A 19,723-nucleotide genomic window follows, 5' to 3' on the forward strand; every position below is an offset into this window, starting at 1 on the left:
TAAATGTTATCAAGAATCAAATCACTGTTGTGAGAAACGAATTCTGAGTTTTGTCTATTATCTATTTTCCTATTGCCGCAATGTTGCTAAAACAGAAGTTTTATAGTGCGAGCCTCCCCTTTAAATATTACATGGGAATTATATCCCCTTAAAATAATAGGAAATTCAATTTCTATCCTTTTTTCCAGGTTATGGAAGGGGAGACGCCTACTGCTGTGCTCACTTCAGATAAAAGTATAGAAATAGTGGAAGTTGACCAATCTGTGATTGTAATAGATACTCAAGATGATAAATCTAATAATAATGAAGATAAATATACATCCATACAGGAGAAAAATAAAGACGACAAAAATGTCACAGTCATTGTTGAGACATTAAGCGATAGTGAATCAACCATTCCTCTATTACAACAACATCTTGATGCTGCTAAAGAAAGACAATCAGACGTCTGTCACCAACCTATATCTACAGAAGCAAAAAGTTCACAGCAGACAAATCAATCTTTAACTAAACTGAAATCAGGTTCTGAAGCACAGTCCCAATCAGATTTAATCAAAAATGAGGGAATGGTTGAAACAAACATGCCATCATCACAGGACAAGGAGTTACATGTACCAGAGAAACGGAGAAATGTGTCGCAAGAAGATTTAACGAGTGAGAAAAAAATACCAAGACTGGATAAAGATAAACATGGGACTGCAGCATCCACATCACACAATCCTGACCAAAGCCTTTCATCAGAAATACCGAAGCACACAAATGACACAACTAATATTACCGAAGATCCTTATTTATTCCATGGTACACAGTCCCAGGGTCTTGCTCTACATGGAAAATCTGTAACCTCCATACCTGGTAAAGTAAAAGGTGTAAGTAATTGGATTTATGTGACAAGGGATGTGACAATAACAACGTATTTTCCTGAATTAAAATGTGCCAGGTTTTTTTCTAGGCGAATTGAGCTGATAAATTCATTTTTTACAAAATATTTCACCTAGCACTATTTTTTTTGGGTTGGGTATCAGCCATTTTCAGGTGCATTTTGATTTTTCCACAATATTGTATTAGAAACACTTTGAATAGGCCTTTTAGGGTGTCCTTAATAGGGTTTTCTGGGGCGACAAACATAATACAATATAATTTTTATAGGTCCACATTCATAATGTGGACGTATTATGCCGTCGCCCCTGTCTGTGTGTGTGTCTGTGGGTCGCCTACAGGGTGCAATTCTTAAGTGATCATCTTGAAACTTTACATACAAACTTATTCCTTATACCCTAAGGATGATCCATATTGTTTTTGGTGCATGCACGACCCCCAGAGGCAGAGCCACGCCATTTCTTGTGTTTGTTTGTTTGTTGTCTTCAGACTGCATTTCTTAACGTATCATCTTGAAACCAAAAGATCTTGGTTCCTTTCGATATTTGCGCATATCGGATCGTAACTTCCTGAATTATGGCCCCTGATTGTCCGAAAAATCACCTTTTTTAGCTTGTGGTCCCTCTGGAGGTTACAATTATTATCCGATTTAAAAAACCTTTTAATTATATCACATTTACACCGTAAGGCAGATTGAGTTCTAATTTCATGAAATGGCTGCCGCTTGTACGCGAATAGTGTAAAAATATGCTATATCAAGGTTGTGGATCTTGTAGAGGTCACAATTTTAATCCGATTTTGATGAAACTTGAAGAGCATGTTTATAACCAAAGATCTTGGTTCCTTTCGATATTTGGGCATATCGAATTGTAACTTCATGAATTATGGCTCTTGATAGTAAGAAAAATCACTTAGCTTGTTCTCTATCCATCTCCCGAAATGTGGGCGTATCCTGCCTGGCAGCCGCTGGTTAGCCTTGTGGTCGTCTAGTATTGTTTCTGGTTGTAATTCTTTAACTGGTTAGGATGTATCTTTAAATGTTTCTTTAACATCTCACATTGTTTATATCTTTTTATCAGTCCCCAAAATATGGTATGATTAGCCCATTTTTGACAATAGCGAAACAACTCGCACCAAACAAAGAGACATGAACATAAGTATGGTTTCTACAGTTTTATATCTAAATAGATACATAGGTTACAAGAATAGATTAAAAATAAAGTAATGATGATTGGTTACTAAGCCTAATGATATGAGTACTATCCGTAAATGGACAATGGAATATTCCTCACATGAGTAAAATAGACAATAGAATTTATCCTTGGCCTTAGACCCCAATGTTCTGTTATTGACAATTACGTGTTGGTTGACACAGAAAACCCTATAAAAGACATCCTGGAAGCCTATTCGAAATGTTTATAATACAATATCGTGAAAAAAATACAAAATTCACTTGAAAATGGCCGCCATTTTGGAAAATGGCTGTTAACCGACTCCAAAAATTGTGCTAGGTGAAAAAGTTTTGCAAGAAATTAATTTTTCAGCTCAATTGGCCTGGGAAAAAAACATGCACATCTTTTCGATATATTTTATCCCATCCCTAATGTGACTAGTTAATGCATTTACACTCTGACCCTGATTTAAGTGTCAACCTTTGCATAGTTGTCAGGTTTCACAATCTTGTTGTGATCAATTATGGCTCTTTACATTGAAAACAAAGACAGATCATTTTAGCTTCCAGTCCTTAAAAGAGCATGAACACTATGGTTTAGCTCAAGTAAAGCGTAATATTTGATTGATTTTTATGTTGGTGTAGTTATTCATTAGTTGATGTGAATGTCTTTACTGATGATCATGTTCTGCATAGACTAAGCAGCTTGTCTTCAGTAGCCCAGTCGGTGCAGAAAAGTGGGACGTTAATCCCCATTTCATTTAGACTGGGCAGAGAAAAGCAATTTGATTTGCCAATGCTTTGGAACACAATAACTTTTATTCTAATTGAGTGACGATGATGAAGCATGGTGTGTACTTTCTTTACATCAATACCTTGATGAAGTTTAATAATGCACATTTTCTGCTCAGATTAATAATTTGATTGTTCAATGAGTGTTATCTATTTGATTTGGGACTACATCCTTCTTTCTTGCAGATATTGGCAACTGCTAAAAGACATAAAAAACTGTCAATGAGAAGATTATCAAGTAGAAGATGTACTTTCTCTACATCTTCATCAACAACAGACGGTCAGGTTACTAAGCAACAACCAGTAAGAACAAAAAAAATGAAAAGAGACAATAGACAAACAAGAAAAGACATGTTTACTAAACCAGTGGAACCTTTACATACAACGGCTACAAATCAAACAGGTGATTACAAAAAATTCTCTTGGTTTTTGTGAAAATTATCTATTCTTTATTGCAGTGTAATCTCAATTAAATTATAATCAGATGTTACTTTTATTCCATTTATTTGGATGGTAACTCCCAGGGCTCTATAAAAGTTGAGTGTGCCTGCGCACACACTTGAAAATGTGCCTGCAGGGTCATACTGAAACACAGGGATGTAGCCAGGATTTGGTGAGTGGTGTAAAAATATATGTGGCGAGCGGAGTGAGGCCAAAAAATTTTGGGAGGGGGCGTGGTCTTTTATGAAAATTAAACCCTTCTTGGTGTATTTTCAGAGCATCTGCTGCCTTTTGTATTTAGTTCAGTGCAAATCAAATTTCCATTTATATATTCAAATTTTACCAAATTCACTTAATTTTCATCAATGATACAGGGATCTAAAAACTTTTTGACACCACCCGACCGAGCATAAAATTGTTCCGCCCCACTCTGTTTCTCTGGATAGATAAGTTGAGGACCTTTTGGTATTTGTTGTTTTGTTGGGTTTTTTTTCAAATATTACTTTATTACTTTGAGATTAAAAATTAAAACGATACTTAAAACGGTGTTTGTGTTTTATTTGCAAACAACGAATTATGACAACAGGTAGATATTGATAATTAAAACACGTATTATTTGACTTGTTTGTAAAGTTGTTGTACGTGTCTCACGAATATTATTATTATTACGGTGTAATGAGAATAAGGTCAGGCAGAAACTGAGAAAGCTCTCATCTTCCTCCTAGTCCTACTCTCGGGCCGTAGCAAATCCACGGTCAACACAGGTAAGAAATAAAAAAAGAAACATCGTGAAAATTTGCAGGCACGTGTTGGACAATTACGACATTCGAACCTTTAACATTGGAGTGCCGTAAATTGGTCTGGGTGACCTATTTACGGCAAATAAACAAATATAAAGACCATAGAATAATTGTAAAATGAATAGACCTAGGCCTACACATCTTCTAAGTATAAATAAACAAAATACCAATACATCTTTCTTTAAACTAATTTGGGATGATAGGGTCTACTACGGCACACAAAAATAAATTATGCCGTGACAGACATGGTTTGCGTACGTCGGCTTTTTTGGCTTTGCCGTTTAATTGCCGTGGTAAATTTCGAGCGCCGAGTTTGTGTACAGAGAAGGACGAAGGGGTTTAAATACGACTGGGCGGTTTTCTTCGATTTTTTCTTTGTGCTGGGCGGCAAAAAATAGTGCCGGGCGCAGGCGCTGCCCGGCGTGGCTACATCTTTAAAAATGTGCCTGCAAAAAAGTTTTTCTAAAGCAAATGTGCCTGCGCACGCCGTGTGCATGTACGCGGAAATATCGATGCCTGGTAACTCCACTAACATGTTTAAGGCATGGGTGTTTTGGGCCTCTGATGACATTAGTATAACTTTAAATGTCTTGATATGTCAACCAATCACAATCTGCGTACTACTGAACCCAGCAGCCTATAAAACATGTATTTAGACCACAATGAAGTTGATTGTAGAACCAAAATATAAAATATGAATAGTATAATAGTGAAATTAATGCTAGACACCATTAGACAGAATGCTCAAATTTGTAGAGAAGTATTAATTACATTTCCTAAAATAGTTCTCTTTTTATTTTAGATAAAACAAATTATTGTGTAACATGACAAATTTTAGTATTTAAACAGGATTTTGTTTTCACTTTATGCAAAGATCTTCCTGATATCCTCATAAATATCTATTTCAGATTTAACAAAAAATATAACACCACTGAAAGATTCTGTGAAACCCAGCACAGCAACACTGGATAAGGGAGCTTCTACATCCTTCCCAAGTACTGGACATTCTCAGAAGCGATTAGATTTGGAAGCACAAAAATCTCCTTTACAAGTAATGTTGAATTGCTTTTTTTTCTCCAGGTCCTCCAGTTTCCTCCTATCTCTAAAGATCCCTACATGCAAGCGAATTGAAATAAAATTGTACCATATGTTAGTCCCAAAATTTTTCAGAAGTTGAATTTATCCCTGGCTATGCTGGACTGGTGTTCATGTAACCATTTATTTTATTAAATCACTAGTTATTTATGTGTATTATAATATTTGTGATTTTAAATTATATTTCTTACAGCGTAGTTCTAATTCTCAAGAAGATAATCTTGTTTATAGTGAAACTACTGTTTGCTATAAGATAATTACAATAAACATCAAAGATAAAGATGGTCGAGTTGTTCTCAATAAAAGAAAAAAGGTAAGCTTAAAGCTACTGTAACATATATTGGTGCATATGTAAAATGCAGTAGACGTGTGTATGTACATTACCTGTGAGCGAATATTGTATTACCAACTCTACTGTTATCTATTGGATGTTCTTATTGTGGCGCATGCTTTCTACCCTAGGTGAGAATGACAAATGAAAAACATAATTAATGAAAAGAAATTACCATAACATATGAACAAAATGCATACTAAAATTAATGTGGTGTGAAGGAGGTCAATGTAAATGTGTATTGGGCAATACTATAGGAACATCCCAAACTTAGGCTGCCTGTCTACAGCTAGCTCCGCCCGAGAACAGGCCTTAAGCTAATTACCCGACATTTTAATTCCTACATCGACGATTTTAGTCGAAAACACTGAGTATGCTTTTAGTAATTTTTAAAAGTATTTATTTCTCTTCTATTGTAATATTGAATGAAATTAAATATGTTTATTTAGCCGCTGTGTGTATGAAAGATGTCAAACTAATCAAAGCCGAATCACAAAATAGTCCTCTAATTATTCAATATGGCGGCGCCCATAAAAGGTAATTTCACAGAGGCGGTTTTGTTTGCGAAGACAAATTTAGGAGTATCTAACCTTTGAAAGATAAACAGATTGAAACTCTAAAGACAGTTTACAATGGCAAAAAATGTATTGCAACATTACCCACTAGCACATATTATATATCGCTTTACCGGATTGGCAGAAGTTGACATTTTGCTAAAGACGTGTGTTTACATAAAACACGTGTGTGATCGGGTTATTTTTTACTCTGTTGTGTACAGAAAGCTGTAGTCCGGTCGATAAGTCCCGCCCCAAAATGATCACGTGAGCGTTTTAAATGGCGGCTAACTGGGGCAGTGATCATAATGACGTATGACGTAGATGGATCGCTGCGTGCAGTTTGCTATAAGAACTGGTGAATTGGCTGACATAGATTCTCTATATTAATGGAATGATCAGTGGAAACTATCCAACCTGTCTTATTTTATGTTAAGCAATACACTAACATCACCCAGACAAATGGCTTATTCCAAATCTTAGTTACAGAGACTGTATTCGTTTTGGAAAAGTTAATAGTTGAGTGTAAAAAACACTTCTTTTTGACAAGGCAGCCAGTTGAAGCAAGGTATTTAGTTATTCCCATGCAGAAATGATACAGATTCAAATTATTAGACAATCTTATGATTCGGTATCAAAGCCACCAACAGTAAACCAGAAAGACTTGACATCAAAAATAATTTATCAAATTATTGACACAAAACAACAACAAAGCCAATAAAGGAACAGATACCAACAATTCTGTTGAATATTTCCTTGCACTGTAGTCCTGTAGTCATTTAAATGTTCCATCACACAGGATAAAGATTTTTTAGCCACACAGTTTCGAAGCTGCAACTAAATCTTATGGGCCTTGTGGCGTTGCATTACAACTTCCGGTTACAGAGTTATACTACTTCATACCGCATTACAGAGTTATAATGAAGCATTTAAGGGCAAAACCCCTGCAATGCTGGGTAAACAGATAGTAGATTATTAAAAATTTAAAGAGATTTTCCTGGAAGTAGAAGCCTGATCATAATTCTGTCAGCCAACCTTTTTTGATGGGGATTACTTGCCCTCCAAGAAGGTAATATTTTGACATTTTACCTATGCTCAAACACATAATCTATGGTCACACAGATGTGTTTGTAAAGATTGGAGCATTCATACTACCATCTCACTAAATCCCTCACACACTACAGATTGGTTGATAGATTTGTGACAACTTCACCTTCCAGGTAAGTCTTGTCATATCTTTTATGCTATATGATTAATATTTTTTATTTTAGGAACGTGGTGATACGATTATTGTCAAAAGGGAAATATCTCGAGAAGATATTCATCAGTTCGAATCACCTACTAGAAGCAGCAGTACCATAGGATCGGGTGAATTAGCTGACATAGATTCTCTCTCAAGATCAAACAGCACCACTTCTAAGGGTAGCATTCCATCAAGTTTAGAAAAAATGAGTCCCAGTCTAGAAATCTTGTCACTGTCTGTTCATAAGAGTGCCTCAATTATAACAACAAATACCACAGGAAATTCTGAAATGGCCCACACACCCAATGAATCTCCTATTGGAGTTGAAGAGGTTTGATTTTCTTTTGTTATCCATTGTATGCCAGAGGCAGTATTTAACATAACATAAATTGAAATATACTTTAAATCAATACTTATGTGAATTGTAGATTTGAATTGTAAATATTTTAAAGCTCGTTAGATTGCTCATTATGGTATAAAAACATCCCATCAAATTTCAAAAGTCAAGTCATTTGAAATATAGAAAAAAATAGCTTTGGCTATCTTCAGTTATTTTATTTTAACAGGCTGGAGCAAATACTGAGGAAGTTGAAGTGTCTGATGTATTGTTTACCAGTCCTGATACATCTGATGCTATTAAAAGAACAACAGTACGACCACAACCACCTGCTACAGAAAGTACAAGTCCTCTAGTATGTAAACAAGCTGCAGATTCGAGTAGTCAAGAGACAAGTGAAATAGAATCTGGCCAACGCCAACCAACAGACATCACATCTAAACATATCATGATAGAAGAAAGTGATGGTTTTTCTGTTAAAGGTAGTAATGTGTCATCTGCCTCCAGTATAAAGGGTGATGTGTGTGTTACACCAACAAGAAGAGGAAAAGCCAGGAAAACACCAGCAGGTAAATGGAGCACACAGTAGAATATTTAGATAAGCAGAATAGTTTGCTGACTCTATTTGTGTATGTGGTTCAATATATGTATGATTTTATATAAAAATATCTTTTAGATAAAACTGTGACTATTAATTGTCCCCCGCCTTTCGAAGAAAGCAGGGGACTATTAAAATGGGTTCGTCCGTCTGTCTGTCTGTCCGTCTGTCTGTCCGTCACACTTTTTGGGACACAATAACTCTCTTCCTAATTGAGCTAGAATGTTCAAACTTGGTGTATGTGTTTATTAGGTCAATGCCTTGATGGAGTTCGAAGATGAGCATTTTCCGCTTAGGGTAAGCAGAGATAAGCAATTTGATTGGTTTATGCTTTGGGACACGATAACTCTCTTCCTAATTGGGCTAGAATGTTCAAACTTGGTGTATGTGTTGATTAGGTCAATGCCTTGATGGAGTTCGAAGATGAGCATTTTCTGCTTAGGGTAAGCAGAGATAAGCAATTTGATTGGTTGATGCTTTGGGACACGATAACTTTTAATTGAGCTAGAATGTTCAAACTTGGTGTATGTGTTTATTAGGTCAATGCCTTGATGGAGTTCGAAGATGAGCATTTTCCGCTTAGGGTAAGCAGAGATAAGCAATTTGATTGGTTGATACTTTGGGGCACGATAACTCTCTTCCTAATTGAGCTAGAATGTTCAAACTTGGTGTATGTGTTGATTAGGTCAATGCCTTGATGGAGTTCGAAGATGAGCATTTTCCGCTTAGGGTAAGCAGAGATAAGCAATTTGATTGGTTGATGCTTTGGGACACGATAACTTTAGTTCTAATTAAGTGAGATTGATGAAACTTGGTGTATAGTTTCATTACAGTAATACCTTGACTAAGTTTGATAATGAGCATTTTCTGCTCAGGGTAAGCAGAGCGATACGCAATTTGATTGGTCGAGACTTTGGAAAACAATAACTCTCCTACTTTGATTGTCCCCCGCCTTTCGAAGAAAGCAGGGAACTATTAAAATGGGTTCGTCCGTCTGTCTGTTTGTCTGTCTGTCCGTTCCGCTTATGGTAAGCAAAGATAAACAATTTGATTGGTTGATCTTCGAATTGAGTAAATGTTCATGCAGAGCGATAAGCAATTTGATTTGCTGAGACTTTGGAACACAATAACTCTCCTTCGAATTGAGTTAAAATGTTCAAAATTGGTGTGTATGCTTATTGTCCCCCGCCTTTCGAAGAAAGCAGGGGACTATTAAAATGGGTTCGTCCGTCGTCTGTTTGTCTGTCTGTCCGTCACACTCCTTCGAATTGAGTTAAAATGTTCAAAATTGGTGTGTATGCTTATTGTCCCCCGCCTTTCGAAGAAAGCAGGGGACTATTAAAATGGGTTCGTCCATCTGTCTGTTTGTCTGTCTGTCCGTCACACTTTTTGGGACACAATAACTCTCCTCCCAATTGAGGTAGAAGGTTCAAACTTGGTGTAGGCCTTTATTAGGTCAATGCCTAGATGGAGTTCGAAGATGAACCTTTTCTGCGCAGGCTAAGCCGACATAAGTCATTTGATTGGTTGATGCTTTGGGACACGATAACTTTAGTTCTAATTAAGTGAGAGTGATCAAACTTGGTTTATAGTTTCATTACATGAATACCTCGATAATGAGCATTTTCTGCATAGGCCGAGATAAGCTATTTGATTGGTTGATGCTTTGGGGCACGATAACTTTAGTTCTAATTAGATGAACCTTTTCTGCGCAGGCTAAGCCGACATAAGTCATTTGATTGGTTGATGCTTTGGGACACGATAACTTTAGTTCTAATTAAGGGAGAGTGATCAAACTTGGTTTATAGTTTCATTACATGAATACCTCGATAATGAGCATTTTCTGCATAGGCCGAGATAAGCTATTTGATTGGTTGATGCTTTGGGGCACGATAACTTTAGTTCTAATTAAGTGAGAGTGATCAAACTTGGTTTATAGTTTCATTACATGAATACCTTGACTAAGTTTTGCATAAGGCTAAGCCAAATAAGCCACCAGGTAGTGCATTTTAGCAGTTGCTTTTTATCCATGGTATAAGTTATGAATAAATAATGACAATGTTGTTTTTTTTTTAAACTCTTTATTTTTCACTGTTCAAATTTTTTATAACAATAATCACATTAGTTATTATTTTGAGGGAGAATGGAAGAAGAAAAGATCATAAAATACAAAAACTATGTCTATTTATATGTGAGCAGTGAGCAAAGAATTGTGTTAAATGGTGATGGGACTTAAGATTTACATTTTTGTCCCCCGCCTTTCGAAGAAAGCAGGGGACTATTAAAATGGGTTCGTCCGTCTGTCTGTCTGTCCGTCCGTCTGTCTGTCCGTCACACTTTTTGGGACACAATAACTCTCCTTCTAATGGACCTAGAATGTTCAAACTTGGTGTGGGTGTATATTAGGTCAATGCTTTGATGGAGTTCGAAGATGAGCATTTTCTGCTTAGTGTAAGCAGAGATAAGCAATTTGATTGGTTGATGCTTTGGGACACGATAACTTTAGTTCTAATTAAGTGAGAGTGATGAAACTTGGTGTATAGTTTTATTACATCAGTACCTTGACTAAGTTCGATGATGAGCATTTTCTGCTCAGGGTAAGCAGAGCGATAAGCAATTTGATTGGCCGAGACTTCGGAACACAATAACTCTCCTTCTAATTGAGCTAAAATGTTCACACTGCTTCTAATTGAGGTAGAATGTTTAAACTTGATGTAGATGTTCGTCTTGACTGAGTTCAATGATTAACATATCGATCTCAAGCTAAGCAGAAATAAGCAATTTCCTTGGTCGATGCTTTGGGACAATATAACTTTGATTCTGTCTGATAGAGAGTGATGAAATTTAGTGTATAGTTGATAAACAGTTTGATTGCTCGATACTTTTGAAAAAAAATAGATGTGCGATTAATTAATATGTGGCATCTATTTATTTGCGGATTTCGGCGGGGGACATCAGCCTCACTGTTGGCTTGTTCAAATTGTATAAGGTTTTCAATTTACTCCACTAGCAAGTAGATATGTAACTCATTTCAGGCAAACCCTCAAGTAGTAAAGGAAGTAAATAACATTTCATCAAACTATTCCACCCTCGTAGATTGTTTAGTAATTTATTAGGCCTCATTACTCGATGGTACTTTCTGGGTTGAATCCTTCAACCACAGATTCTAGAATAACAATTATTATAGGCTAAATTGACATACTTTTAAAGGGAATAAAAATCAGACCTTTCACTTCAAATTTTGACATATCTTGTTTACCTAAAGCAAGATATTTTTTCAAAATATAAGACAATTTCTAACATTATCCTAATATTTATATATTTTTAACACTTAAAGCTGTAAACTGTATTTAATATGGTTTTATGAATTTCAGCAAAAATAAGAAGTAAATTATCTATCAGAACAAAATCTAACAGTAGTACAACAACTACAGATAGCTCGAAACAAAGGTCATTATTTTATACTGTTATCTTATTTACTAATGAATTGTTTATTTATGATTTCAATCATATATTCAACATAATCATAGACTTGCTGTATTCTCACTGATCAAAACTGCATCTTTTTTCTGTCTTTAAATATTGAAGACTTTCTCTGTATGTAACTGTGCTCTATTGCCAGTAAACTTATTAAGGCCTGAAATGTCAGTAAAAGTTATTATTCTGTATACAGATATTAAGTGATTATTAAAGATTTCACAGTGTTAAATTTTTCAAATTGTGCATATTGATCTGAAGAGTACAAATGCTACACATGCATACATGTTTTATGGACCCATAGCCTGATGTATATAATATGTTTTCAGCCCAGAAATACCATTATTAGTGGGAAAAGAACAGATTGGTACATCAAGTTCGACTAGTTATGTTAGTAAGTTAGAACCAGGTAAGTACAAAGTAAATCACAATTAGTCTGAAGCAGTCTGTAGCTTCACATACATAACCCCAACATCCAAATCATTGAGAAAAATATGACACAAAATTAGTATTAAGTTTTCATTTATCATGATTCACCAACAAGGTAAAATGCCTCACTATGGAATAATCTAGCACAATCAGACAACTTGTATCAAAATGCATATTTGTGGTCAACTACTAAATCGATGTACTTCATTTATATTTTCAAATCCAATAGGAATTGAGCGTAACCCAATTTATCAAAATAAACAGTTAAATTGACACTTTTTGTTCCTTTATTAACTGCCCAACAAAACCTATTATTATATTTTATAGGTTCTGTTGTTATGGCTAAATGGAAAGATGGATATTTTTACCCAGGCAAAATAGTTACCCTAGAAACAAAAAGGTATGGCACTGCCAGTTCTGTTTGAAGAGAAAAACCCCACAGCAATACTTTCTGACTCTTATACTATGCATACCATACAATCTTTATTCAAAAACTGCATTTATAATAATCTCTCATTACAGATTATTGTTTCTTCTTATCTGGTTTAAAGAAGATGTTTCAGTTCAAATTTGAATAAAGTATTGCTTGAATCCAGTCTTTAATAGAAGAAATGACATAGGGTTTAACGTCCTACTGTCTGCTCCGACTGGGATAATGAAGACAGGTCTTTAATAGAGAAATATCATCTGTATATGTGTATGTTTTAATAACTCTCACAAAATTTTCATTTATGAATGGTTTATATATAAATTTGTACGTCTTCAGAATCAGAGTGTCTTTTGATGATGGTGATCTACGTTATGTGAAAAATCCAGACGTTCTCTTGCTTAACCAATTGCCGATTGGTCAAAGTGTAATGGTATTATCTAATGATGGTTATTTTGATACAGGCATGATTTTGGATTGTGTGACTGTATCAAATGAAGTGCAATATGAAGTAGAAAAAGATAATGGTCAAAAACAAAGGTTAGTCATGGGATTTTTTTAGTTGTGAATGAATGGCAGTGTTATTAAAATTTAAATTACCCCTTCCGTTTCTCTATCGCTATATATAACATTTATATTTATACTGCAGTAATATCTAACATTATCTTTATGAAGTTTGTGTTCAACTGACCAGACTTGATCCCTCATTTAGCCAATGAGTTGTTGTGATTTTGTTTTTTCCAACTTTGTCAGAAGTTATACTTGTACTTCCCTTCTCAAGTCTGCTGGTTAGTGTGTTGTCTGGCATTTGAAGAAATAAAATGCTGATATATTGTATGTGTTTTATCATTTTAGATATTCTCACAGTCAAGTTATATTAAGTGAAGGTCAAGCAGCATGTTTAATGAGTGATGAAGAAATACGTATTTCACCACATGGACCTGTAGGGTCTACTTTTATTCAATTAGCAGATGTATCTTTAGGTTAGTTTTCAAAGCAATCATATTACAGAGAAAAATAGGAAATTTATTTAGTTCAATATTTGTCGATTAAGTATTTACTGCCATTACAGTGAATCACCAATCCATAGATGACCCTTAATCTTTTGAGTTGCATTTAGTAATTGAGAAACACATTAACTTAACACAATTTTTATGGTTTTATTACTCAAGCATGACATTTCGACAAGTATCGTCTTGTCATTATCAAGTACATTAAGACGATACTTGTCGAAACATTGTGCTAAGGCATTAACGACAATGGGTTACTTGTTGGAAGTTGTACTTGTGTCATATAACTGTTTCCAATGGAATTTGTGTTCTGTTAAGATATGATTTTTGAAAACAATTTTTTGCTTTGTTTATAATGCTTGCACAACCTTGTTTCAGATAACCTTATGGAAGGTAAAAGAAGTCGTTCAGCTTCTAAGAATCCTCCTAAAGAACAAAAGCCATCTCTGCCTGAACCTGAATCAACTGATGTCAAAAGGCGTGGCAGAAAACGTAAATTACGTGAAGGTGGGCCGATGGCAACCAGTACACCTACCCCAAAAGGGAAAAAAGTGGAAGAAACTGATAAAGGTTTGTACCATAATTAGTATTTTGAATCAAAATGTTTTTAAAAGATACCAAGATTGGTTTAGAGGGAAGATCATGTGTAATTATTGACTGTTATTATCTAGGATTTTGCAGTTTGCAGTGATACAAGGATGTGAAATAAGCCAATTGTCCTGATTAGAAACCTATAAAACTAAACAAAATTAGTGAAAATTTAGCCAATCTGACCAATGAGCCTATTTCATACCCTCTATTGTCATTCTGTCTGTTAACCTGTTACATATTCAACTTCTCCTAAACCTTTTGAAGGATTTTAACAAAATTTCGTAGATAGATTGCACATATTTGTTAAAATGAAGTTGATTGACCACTTTGTCATTGACTCTGTATTTCCACACATTGGATTTGTCTTTATCCACTGCATTAGCCCTATAGGGGTGGGATGGGATGGAGGCATTTTCACAAATTTTAACTTTTTCTTGACGATATGAGGCTTCCACCAAAATTTAACAGGGTTGTTGCAAATGCCGATATTTTCTTATCTTCTATACTAATATTTGTGACTGTCGTTTGTCTGTCTGTCTGTTTGTCTGTCTGTTCGGGGTTTGCGGCTACACTAGATCTGCCCGCCGAGTCTGAAATTTGGGGTATAGGGGTAGCTCGACCGGGGAGTAACATAGGCCAGGTGGCGTTAGTCTACCACTTCCGGTTTCGGGGTTATGACCCCCGAGCGAAGCCCGGCACTCTTCTAGTTAATATATATTGATAGCCTAACATATATAGTCACCTAATAGTAATATATATTTTTATTTATTAAGTAGATAACCAACCATCTTCATCTGTAGCAGGGGTAATTGATTCACCATCCACTAGCTCAAGAAAATCTAGTCCTCGTAAATTTAGAGTGGGTAAGGAATTCAAAGCTTGCTATATTATTTGTTTGAATGTTTGAAATTATAGCAGTAAAGGGTTGAATCATTCATCTCAACTGTCCAATAAATATAAATTTTTATCTTAGTATCATGTGATAGAGGACTAACTCTGCTTGATTTGTAATTTTCAATGATGATATACAAGACTACTAGGATTTTGATAGACTGAATAATTAAGACTAGTAACTCATTGTGGTTTTTTTTTGCGTAGGTCTGTTTGAAAGTAGTAATGACAGTACAACAGTTAAAAAGACTTTATTTAAGGGAATAGCTTTTATACTCACTCATGTTACTAAAACAAAAGAACAGAAAAGGGAAGAAAAGAAGCAACTACAGGATTCTTCATTAGAAACCTCTACAGATGAAAACTCAGCAGATGGTACGTAGGTTTGGGTTTTATATTTTAAGTGTAAACTTTGATGTCATATGAAACCAGTACTCAAAAACTGATCTAAAAAATAAACACACAATGTCACTGAACAATAAAATGAAATGAGGTTTATCACCGCGTGGGCTAATGAGGACAGGCTTAGGCAATAGTCTGGACAGCGGTGCTATGACCTATTCTTATTTCGAATTCCAATTATCCAGGGTTGTTTTTTTTTAGGTGCACCTCATTTTTTTGTTATATCCAAACGACTAGAAACTGTTTTGCCAGGCCTCTGTCCTGCACCACTGACAAGGGAAAAACGGTGCAACTAAAATCCAGAGGATCTTTCTCTGCCAACATTGAGAGCAAATCCGAGACCTCCTGGTTAGCGAGCCAGTGTCTTACTCACTGAGCCATTGCGACTCCCGTTGACTTCGTTGAAATTATCATTTGCAGCTCAAAAATCCAAACTCAGAACATAAAATAGCACATGACATACTGACCATGAAAAATGAAACTAATATGTTTGGTATTAACATGCATATTTCACTCTGTAATGATTAATGTGCTATAGTGTTTGGTTTTTCACCAGTTTTTGTCATCTAAAGTCTCTTTTTGTTATGAGGATTTCACAGCATGTGCTAACAACCTGTGTAGCATATTGAAAGTTATCATCCAGTTCCCATATTAATTAGCCCAGTAGGAACAGAACAGTAGGATGTTTCGTTACATTTCACTTCATTTCTTGTCCAGTGACTTATATGGTAATCAGCACTATAATCAAATACACCTTTAATCATATAATGTTACTTTCTATTAAGCCAACCTCCAGATTTCGTCAGGGTCACGAGATATAAACAGGGCTAGCCCTAACCCTAGACCCAGCCCTTACCCAAACCCACAATCCTCGACAACAATCACGTGCTCTAACCCTGTTTACATCACGTGACATTGACGAAATCTGCATGTGGCCACTGGCCTTAATATTTTGATCTGATCCATTGTAAACACAGTGAGATGTTGTACTTTATTATTTTTCATTCCAGAAGATGATAGTCTTGCTTTTAATAAAGTAGAATTATCAAGATTAATCAAAGCTGGTGGAGGAATTTTATTAGACAAATATGACCAAGATAAAGTAAGTTATACATTTAATTTAAAAGGTACCATGTGTAAAATAAATTATTTGGACAGAATGTTCTATATGTGAGCATGACCATTGTTTATTTGTGTCTTTCTCCAATATAACCAAATTTTAAAGAGAATATAGATAGACTGTCGAATATTAGACCATATTAAAAGTACACTGAGTGAGTGAGATATGTACCAACATGACATCAAGTTCAGGTCCACTGTTCATATTATCTTCTTTTCCTGCCATTGAAAGGCAAGTCTTGTGTTGTTTTATTTGAATTCACTGTCAGTGGACAAAATAGTAGCAGTTCATTATGATTTTTCTTTCTTCAGATAAATGAGTATGATCAGTGTTTTATAATATCAGATTCACATCAGAGAACCGTGAAATATCTCCAGGGATTATCAGCAGGTTTACCATGTGTATCACATTTATGGATTACTTTCTGCTGTTCACAGGTAAAACCAAAATTTATTACATACTAAATGATTTGGGAATATAATTTTAACAAAAGGTCATAGAATTATTCAGTTAACTTGAAAATAAATATTTAATAACCATTTGTCTGATAACCATAGAAAAATAAAAGTATGTTACTACATATTATGGATGGCAGCATCTTCACCTTGTCAAGTGCAAAATATACATGTACTGTAAAATATACATCCTCGACTGGTATGGAGTCACTTTTCTGATTGTATGAAGCAATATCTAGTCAATAATATTGCATGAAATAAAACGTCTCATTGACATTTTGAGACTAGACAAAACTAACTTAATGTAGTACAGTATGTCTTGACAATTTGAAATTTCTTGGACACACACGAAAATATCTTTTAACCTGTTTTTTCTTATTACAGGATAAAATACTTGATTTTAAATCTTATATTCTACCAGCTGGCATTGATTTAGAGAAGAAAAAAATTGCAGAATGGTAATTACATTTTTAGCTCCAGGTGTAAAGTTATCTCCCCTTAGACCACATGAAAGAACTGCTTTATGTAGGGTGCTCACTATATCTGATCGGCCTTTCAGCTTGTTCTATCTGTTATCAGGGTCGCTTGTGCACAGCAGACAGCAAACATTCGCTCAAAATAGACACTAGTGGGTAATCCACTAGTAACATCAATGCTGATTGGTTAATCAAATGTCTGAAGTCATAGGGTCAAAAGCCGCTCATATGACCTCTGACGCAACCTATCGCTACAACCGGGCAGATCTTCATGTAGTGTAGGCCATTGAAAGTATAAAAAAAACAAAATGAAATGTAGATCTGTATTTTAATGAGATTGTTATTTATCATTGAAGCCATGAAAAAAATGTCTATTTTACGTACTGGACTTTTAAAAATACATAGTTACAAACTTGATAAAAACTTTGGCTAAATCTTGACGATTTTATTTTTTATTTAATTGAACATAACCAATGATGTATACATTGTAACTGTTTTCGGTTCCGAGTTACCTGATGTAGTTTTGTCCTTTTTCTATTTCTTAAACTAATGATCGCGGCAACTTACCAACACTGCTAGACTGTGAAATTTACTTTTATTTAACCATAAAACCCAGTGGTGGATTGCCGGCTTAGTGAGTTTAGGAGATGGGTTGTTGCTAGATTTAAATACACAGAAAAAAATTGCAACATGAAAATAACCGAAACAAAGCTGGTATTCGTAGTCTTCATTTTCCAGACACTTGTTAGGGTTTCACACTGCATAGTGTGAAACATTATTTTTTTGTTTAGATTCTTATTCTTCTTATTATTTTATTTTCCATTTGAGCACATCTCAGAAACTACTTGTCGGATTGATTTTCATAAAATTTTCACCATGTATTGTCTAATGCCATTTACGATTCCATAAAGCTAATTTAACATTTTCATTATCATCGGAAGTAATTCATTTTTGCAAAATCTGTATTTTTAGCCTCCAAAACAAATATTTGTTTTTAATTAGTGACATTCTTAATTCGTTTAAAATTATATTTGATTTCAATGGACAAATAATATGAATTCATACGATCAAAAAGATATCAAAAAAGTGTTTCTAACATTTTCCCTTGCCAAGAAATAACCACTTTTGTCTGGATCACTCTTTAGGATTTTTCGCATTTTAATAAGGCTTAAGAATTAATTCTGTTCAAATTTTAATAAATTTTATGTCAGACGAAAGACAATCGAATTGGTTATTTCTGTATTCCAATTTAAATATTTTGTTGATAACGTGAGCGATGCCATCGTGTCGAGTCTTGTATAAATGATAAATGAAACTGATATTGCGAGATTTATTGGCTAATTCTGTGTCCATACACTCATGTGGAAATCGGTTTAACATTTCCACTGGTATACGAGAAGTGGCGCCAGTTAAATGGTAATGTGGCACCTGTGAAACCCGCCATCACTGCATCGCAGTTCTTGGCGGTTATGAAATTCTTGTATGTGCATTGTATGCGTACACATGTTAAATTCAATCGCCATTTGCATGTACAAAAAATAACAAAGAGTCCCAAATGCAGAAATTGAAAATTTGTTTCACTAGTTTCAGATCAACTTGTTGAGATTTTAATGTGACCAAGGACCTTAACACTTTGTGACAAAACATCTGCCGCCGCAACGCGCAATGGCAGAACAAAATTTCAACAAGATGAAAACAAACTTTCAAATGGTTAAATCACACAAAAATCTAACTTAGCAATACTTTAATTGTTCATGAATGATGTTTTTAAAGGCAAGTCTCATCATGTATGTTAAAATAAGCCTCAAATATAGCTTGTTTATTGCATATTTTTCTGTATGTGGATCACCCTATCTTATGCATATAAAGTTATTCAGTGAATGAGTAATACATTAATATCTATTGGATCTGTTCCTGTTATAATTTAGAGAGAATCTTCTTTACACTTTTATTTATTTCAGGAATAGTCGTGGTAGTTGTTTGGCTGGTATGAATGTTATGGTACATTCCTCAAGCAAGGAATTTGTTAATGCTTGGTCATCTATTTTAAGTATAGGGCGGTGTAATCTATATACACGTTTTCCTACTGTTAAAAGTAAGACTTCTTTGCATATTATCAATAATAACTGAACTAAAAATTTCAGTTACCTAGCAATTATAAGATCGAAGCTAAGATACAATCAACATTATTGTTAAATTGTGAT

At 34.8% G+C, this 19,723-nt stretch overlaps 1 protein-coding gene across 3 annotated transcripts in view; it reads left to right on the top strand.

Annotated features, from left to right (window-relative positions):
• The window catches only part of LOC126818084 (TP53-binding protein 1), a 42,545-nt gene that overhangs the window by 21,226 nt on the left and 1,596 nt on the right, over positions 1 to 19,723 (top strand). For 2 of the 3 annotated variants that reach the window (XM_050545262.2, XM_050545264.2), the window contains exons 19-36: positions 189 to 869; positions 3,029 to 3,245; positions 4,992 to 5,134; positions 5,372 to 5,491; positions 7,335 to 7,637; positions 7,873 to 8,212; positions 11,616 to 11,691; positions 12,048 to 12,127; positions 12,475 to 12,547; positions 12,914 to 13,114; positions 13,430 to 13,557; positions 13,963 to 14,154; positions 14,949 to 15,038; positions 15,274 to 15,441; positions 16,479 to 16,570; positions 16,900 to 17,025; positions 17,428 to 17,501; positions 19,481 to 19,614. In XM_050545262.2, coding sequence (XP_050401219.2) covers positions 189 to 869; positions 3,029 to 3,245; positions 4,992 to 5,134; positions 5,372 to 5,491; positions 7,335 to 7,637; positions 7,873 to 8,212; positions 11,616 to 11,691; positions 12,048 to 12,127; positions 12,475 to 12,547; positions 12,914 to 13,114; positions 13,430 to 13,557; positions 13,963 to 14,154; positions 14,949 to 15,038; positions 15,274 to 15,441; positions 16,479 to 16,570; positions 16,900 to 17,025; positions 17,428 to 17,501; positions 19,481 to 19,614 — 3,238 coding nt within the window. The remainder of the gene's footprint in view (positions 1 to 188; positions 870 to 3,028; positions 3,246 to 4,991; positions 5,135 to 5,371; positions 5,492 to 7,334; positions 7,638 to 7,872; positions 8,213 to 11,615; positions 11,692 to 12,047; positions 12,128 to 12,474; positions 12,548 to 12,913; positions 13,115 to 13,429; positions 13,558 to 13,962; positions 14,155 to 14,948; positions 15,039 to 15,273; positions 15,442 to 16,478; positions 16,571 to 16,899; positions 17,026 to 17,427; positions 17,502 to 19,480; positions 19,615 to 19,723) is intronic. The other variant, XM_050545263.2, reaches the window with a different exon arrangement.

The sequence above is a fragment of the Patella vulgata genome, chromosome 4, assembly GCF_932274485.2.
Source record: "Patella vulgata chromosome 4, xgPatVulg1.2, whole genome shotgun sequence".
NCBI classification, from domain to species: Eukaryota; Metazoa; Mollusca; class Gastropoda; family Patellidae; genus Patella; species Patella vulgata.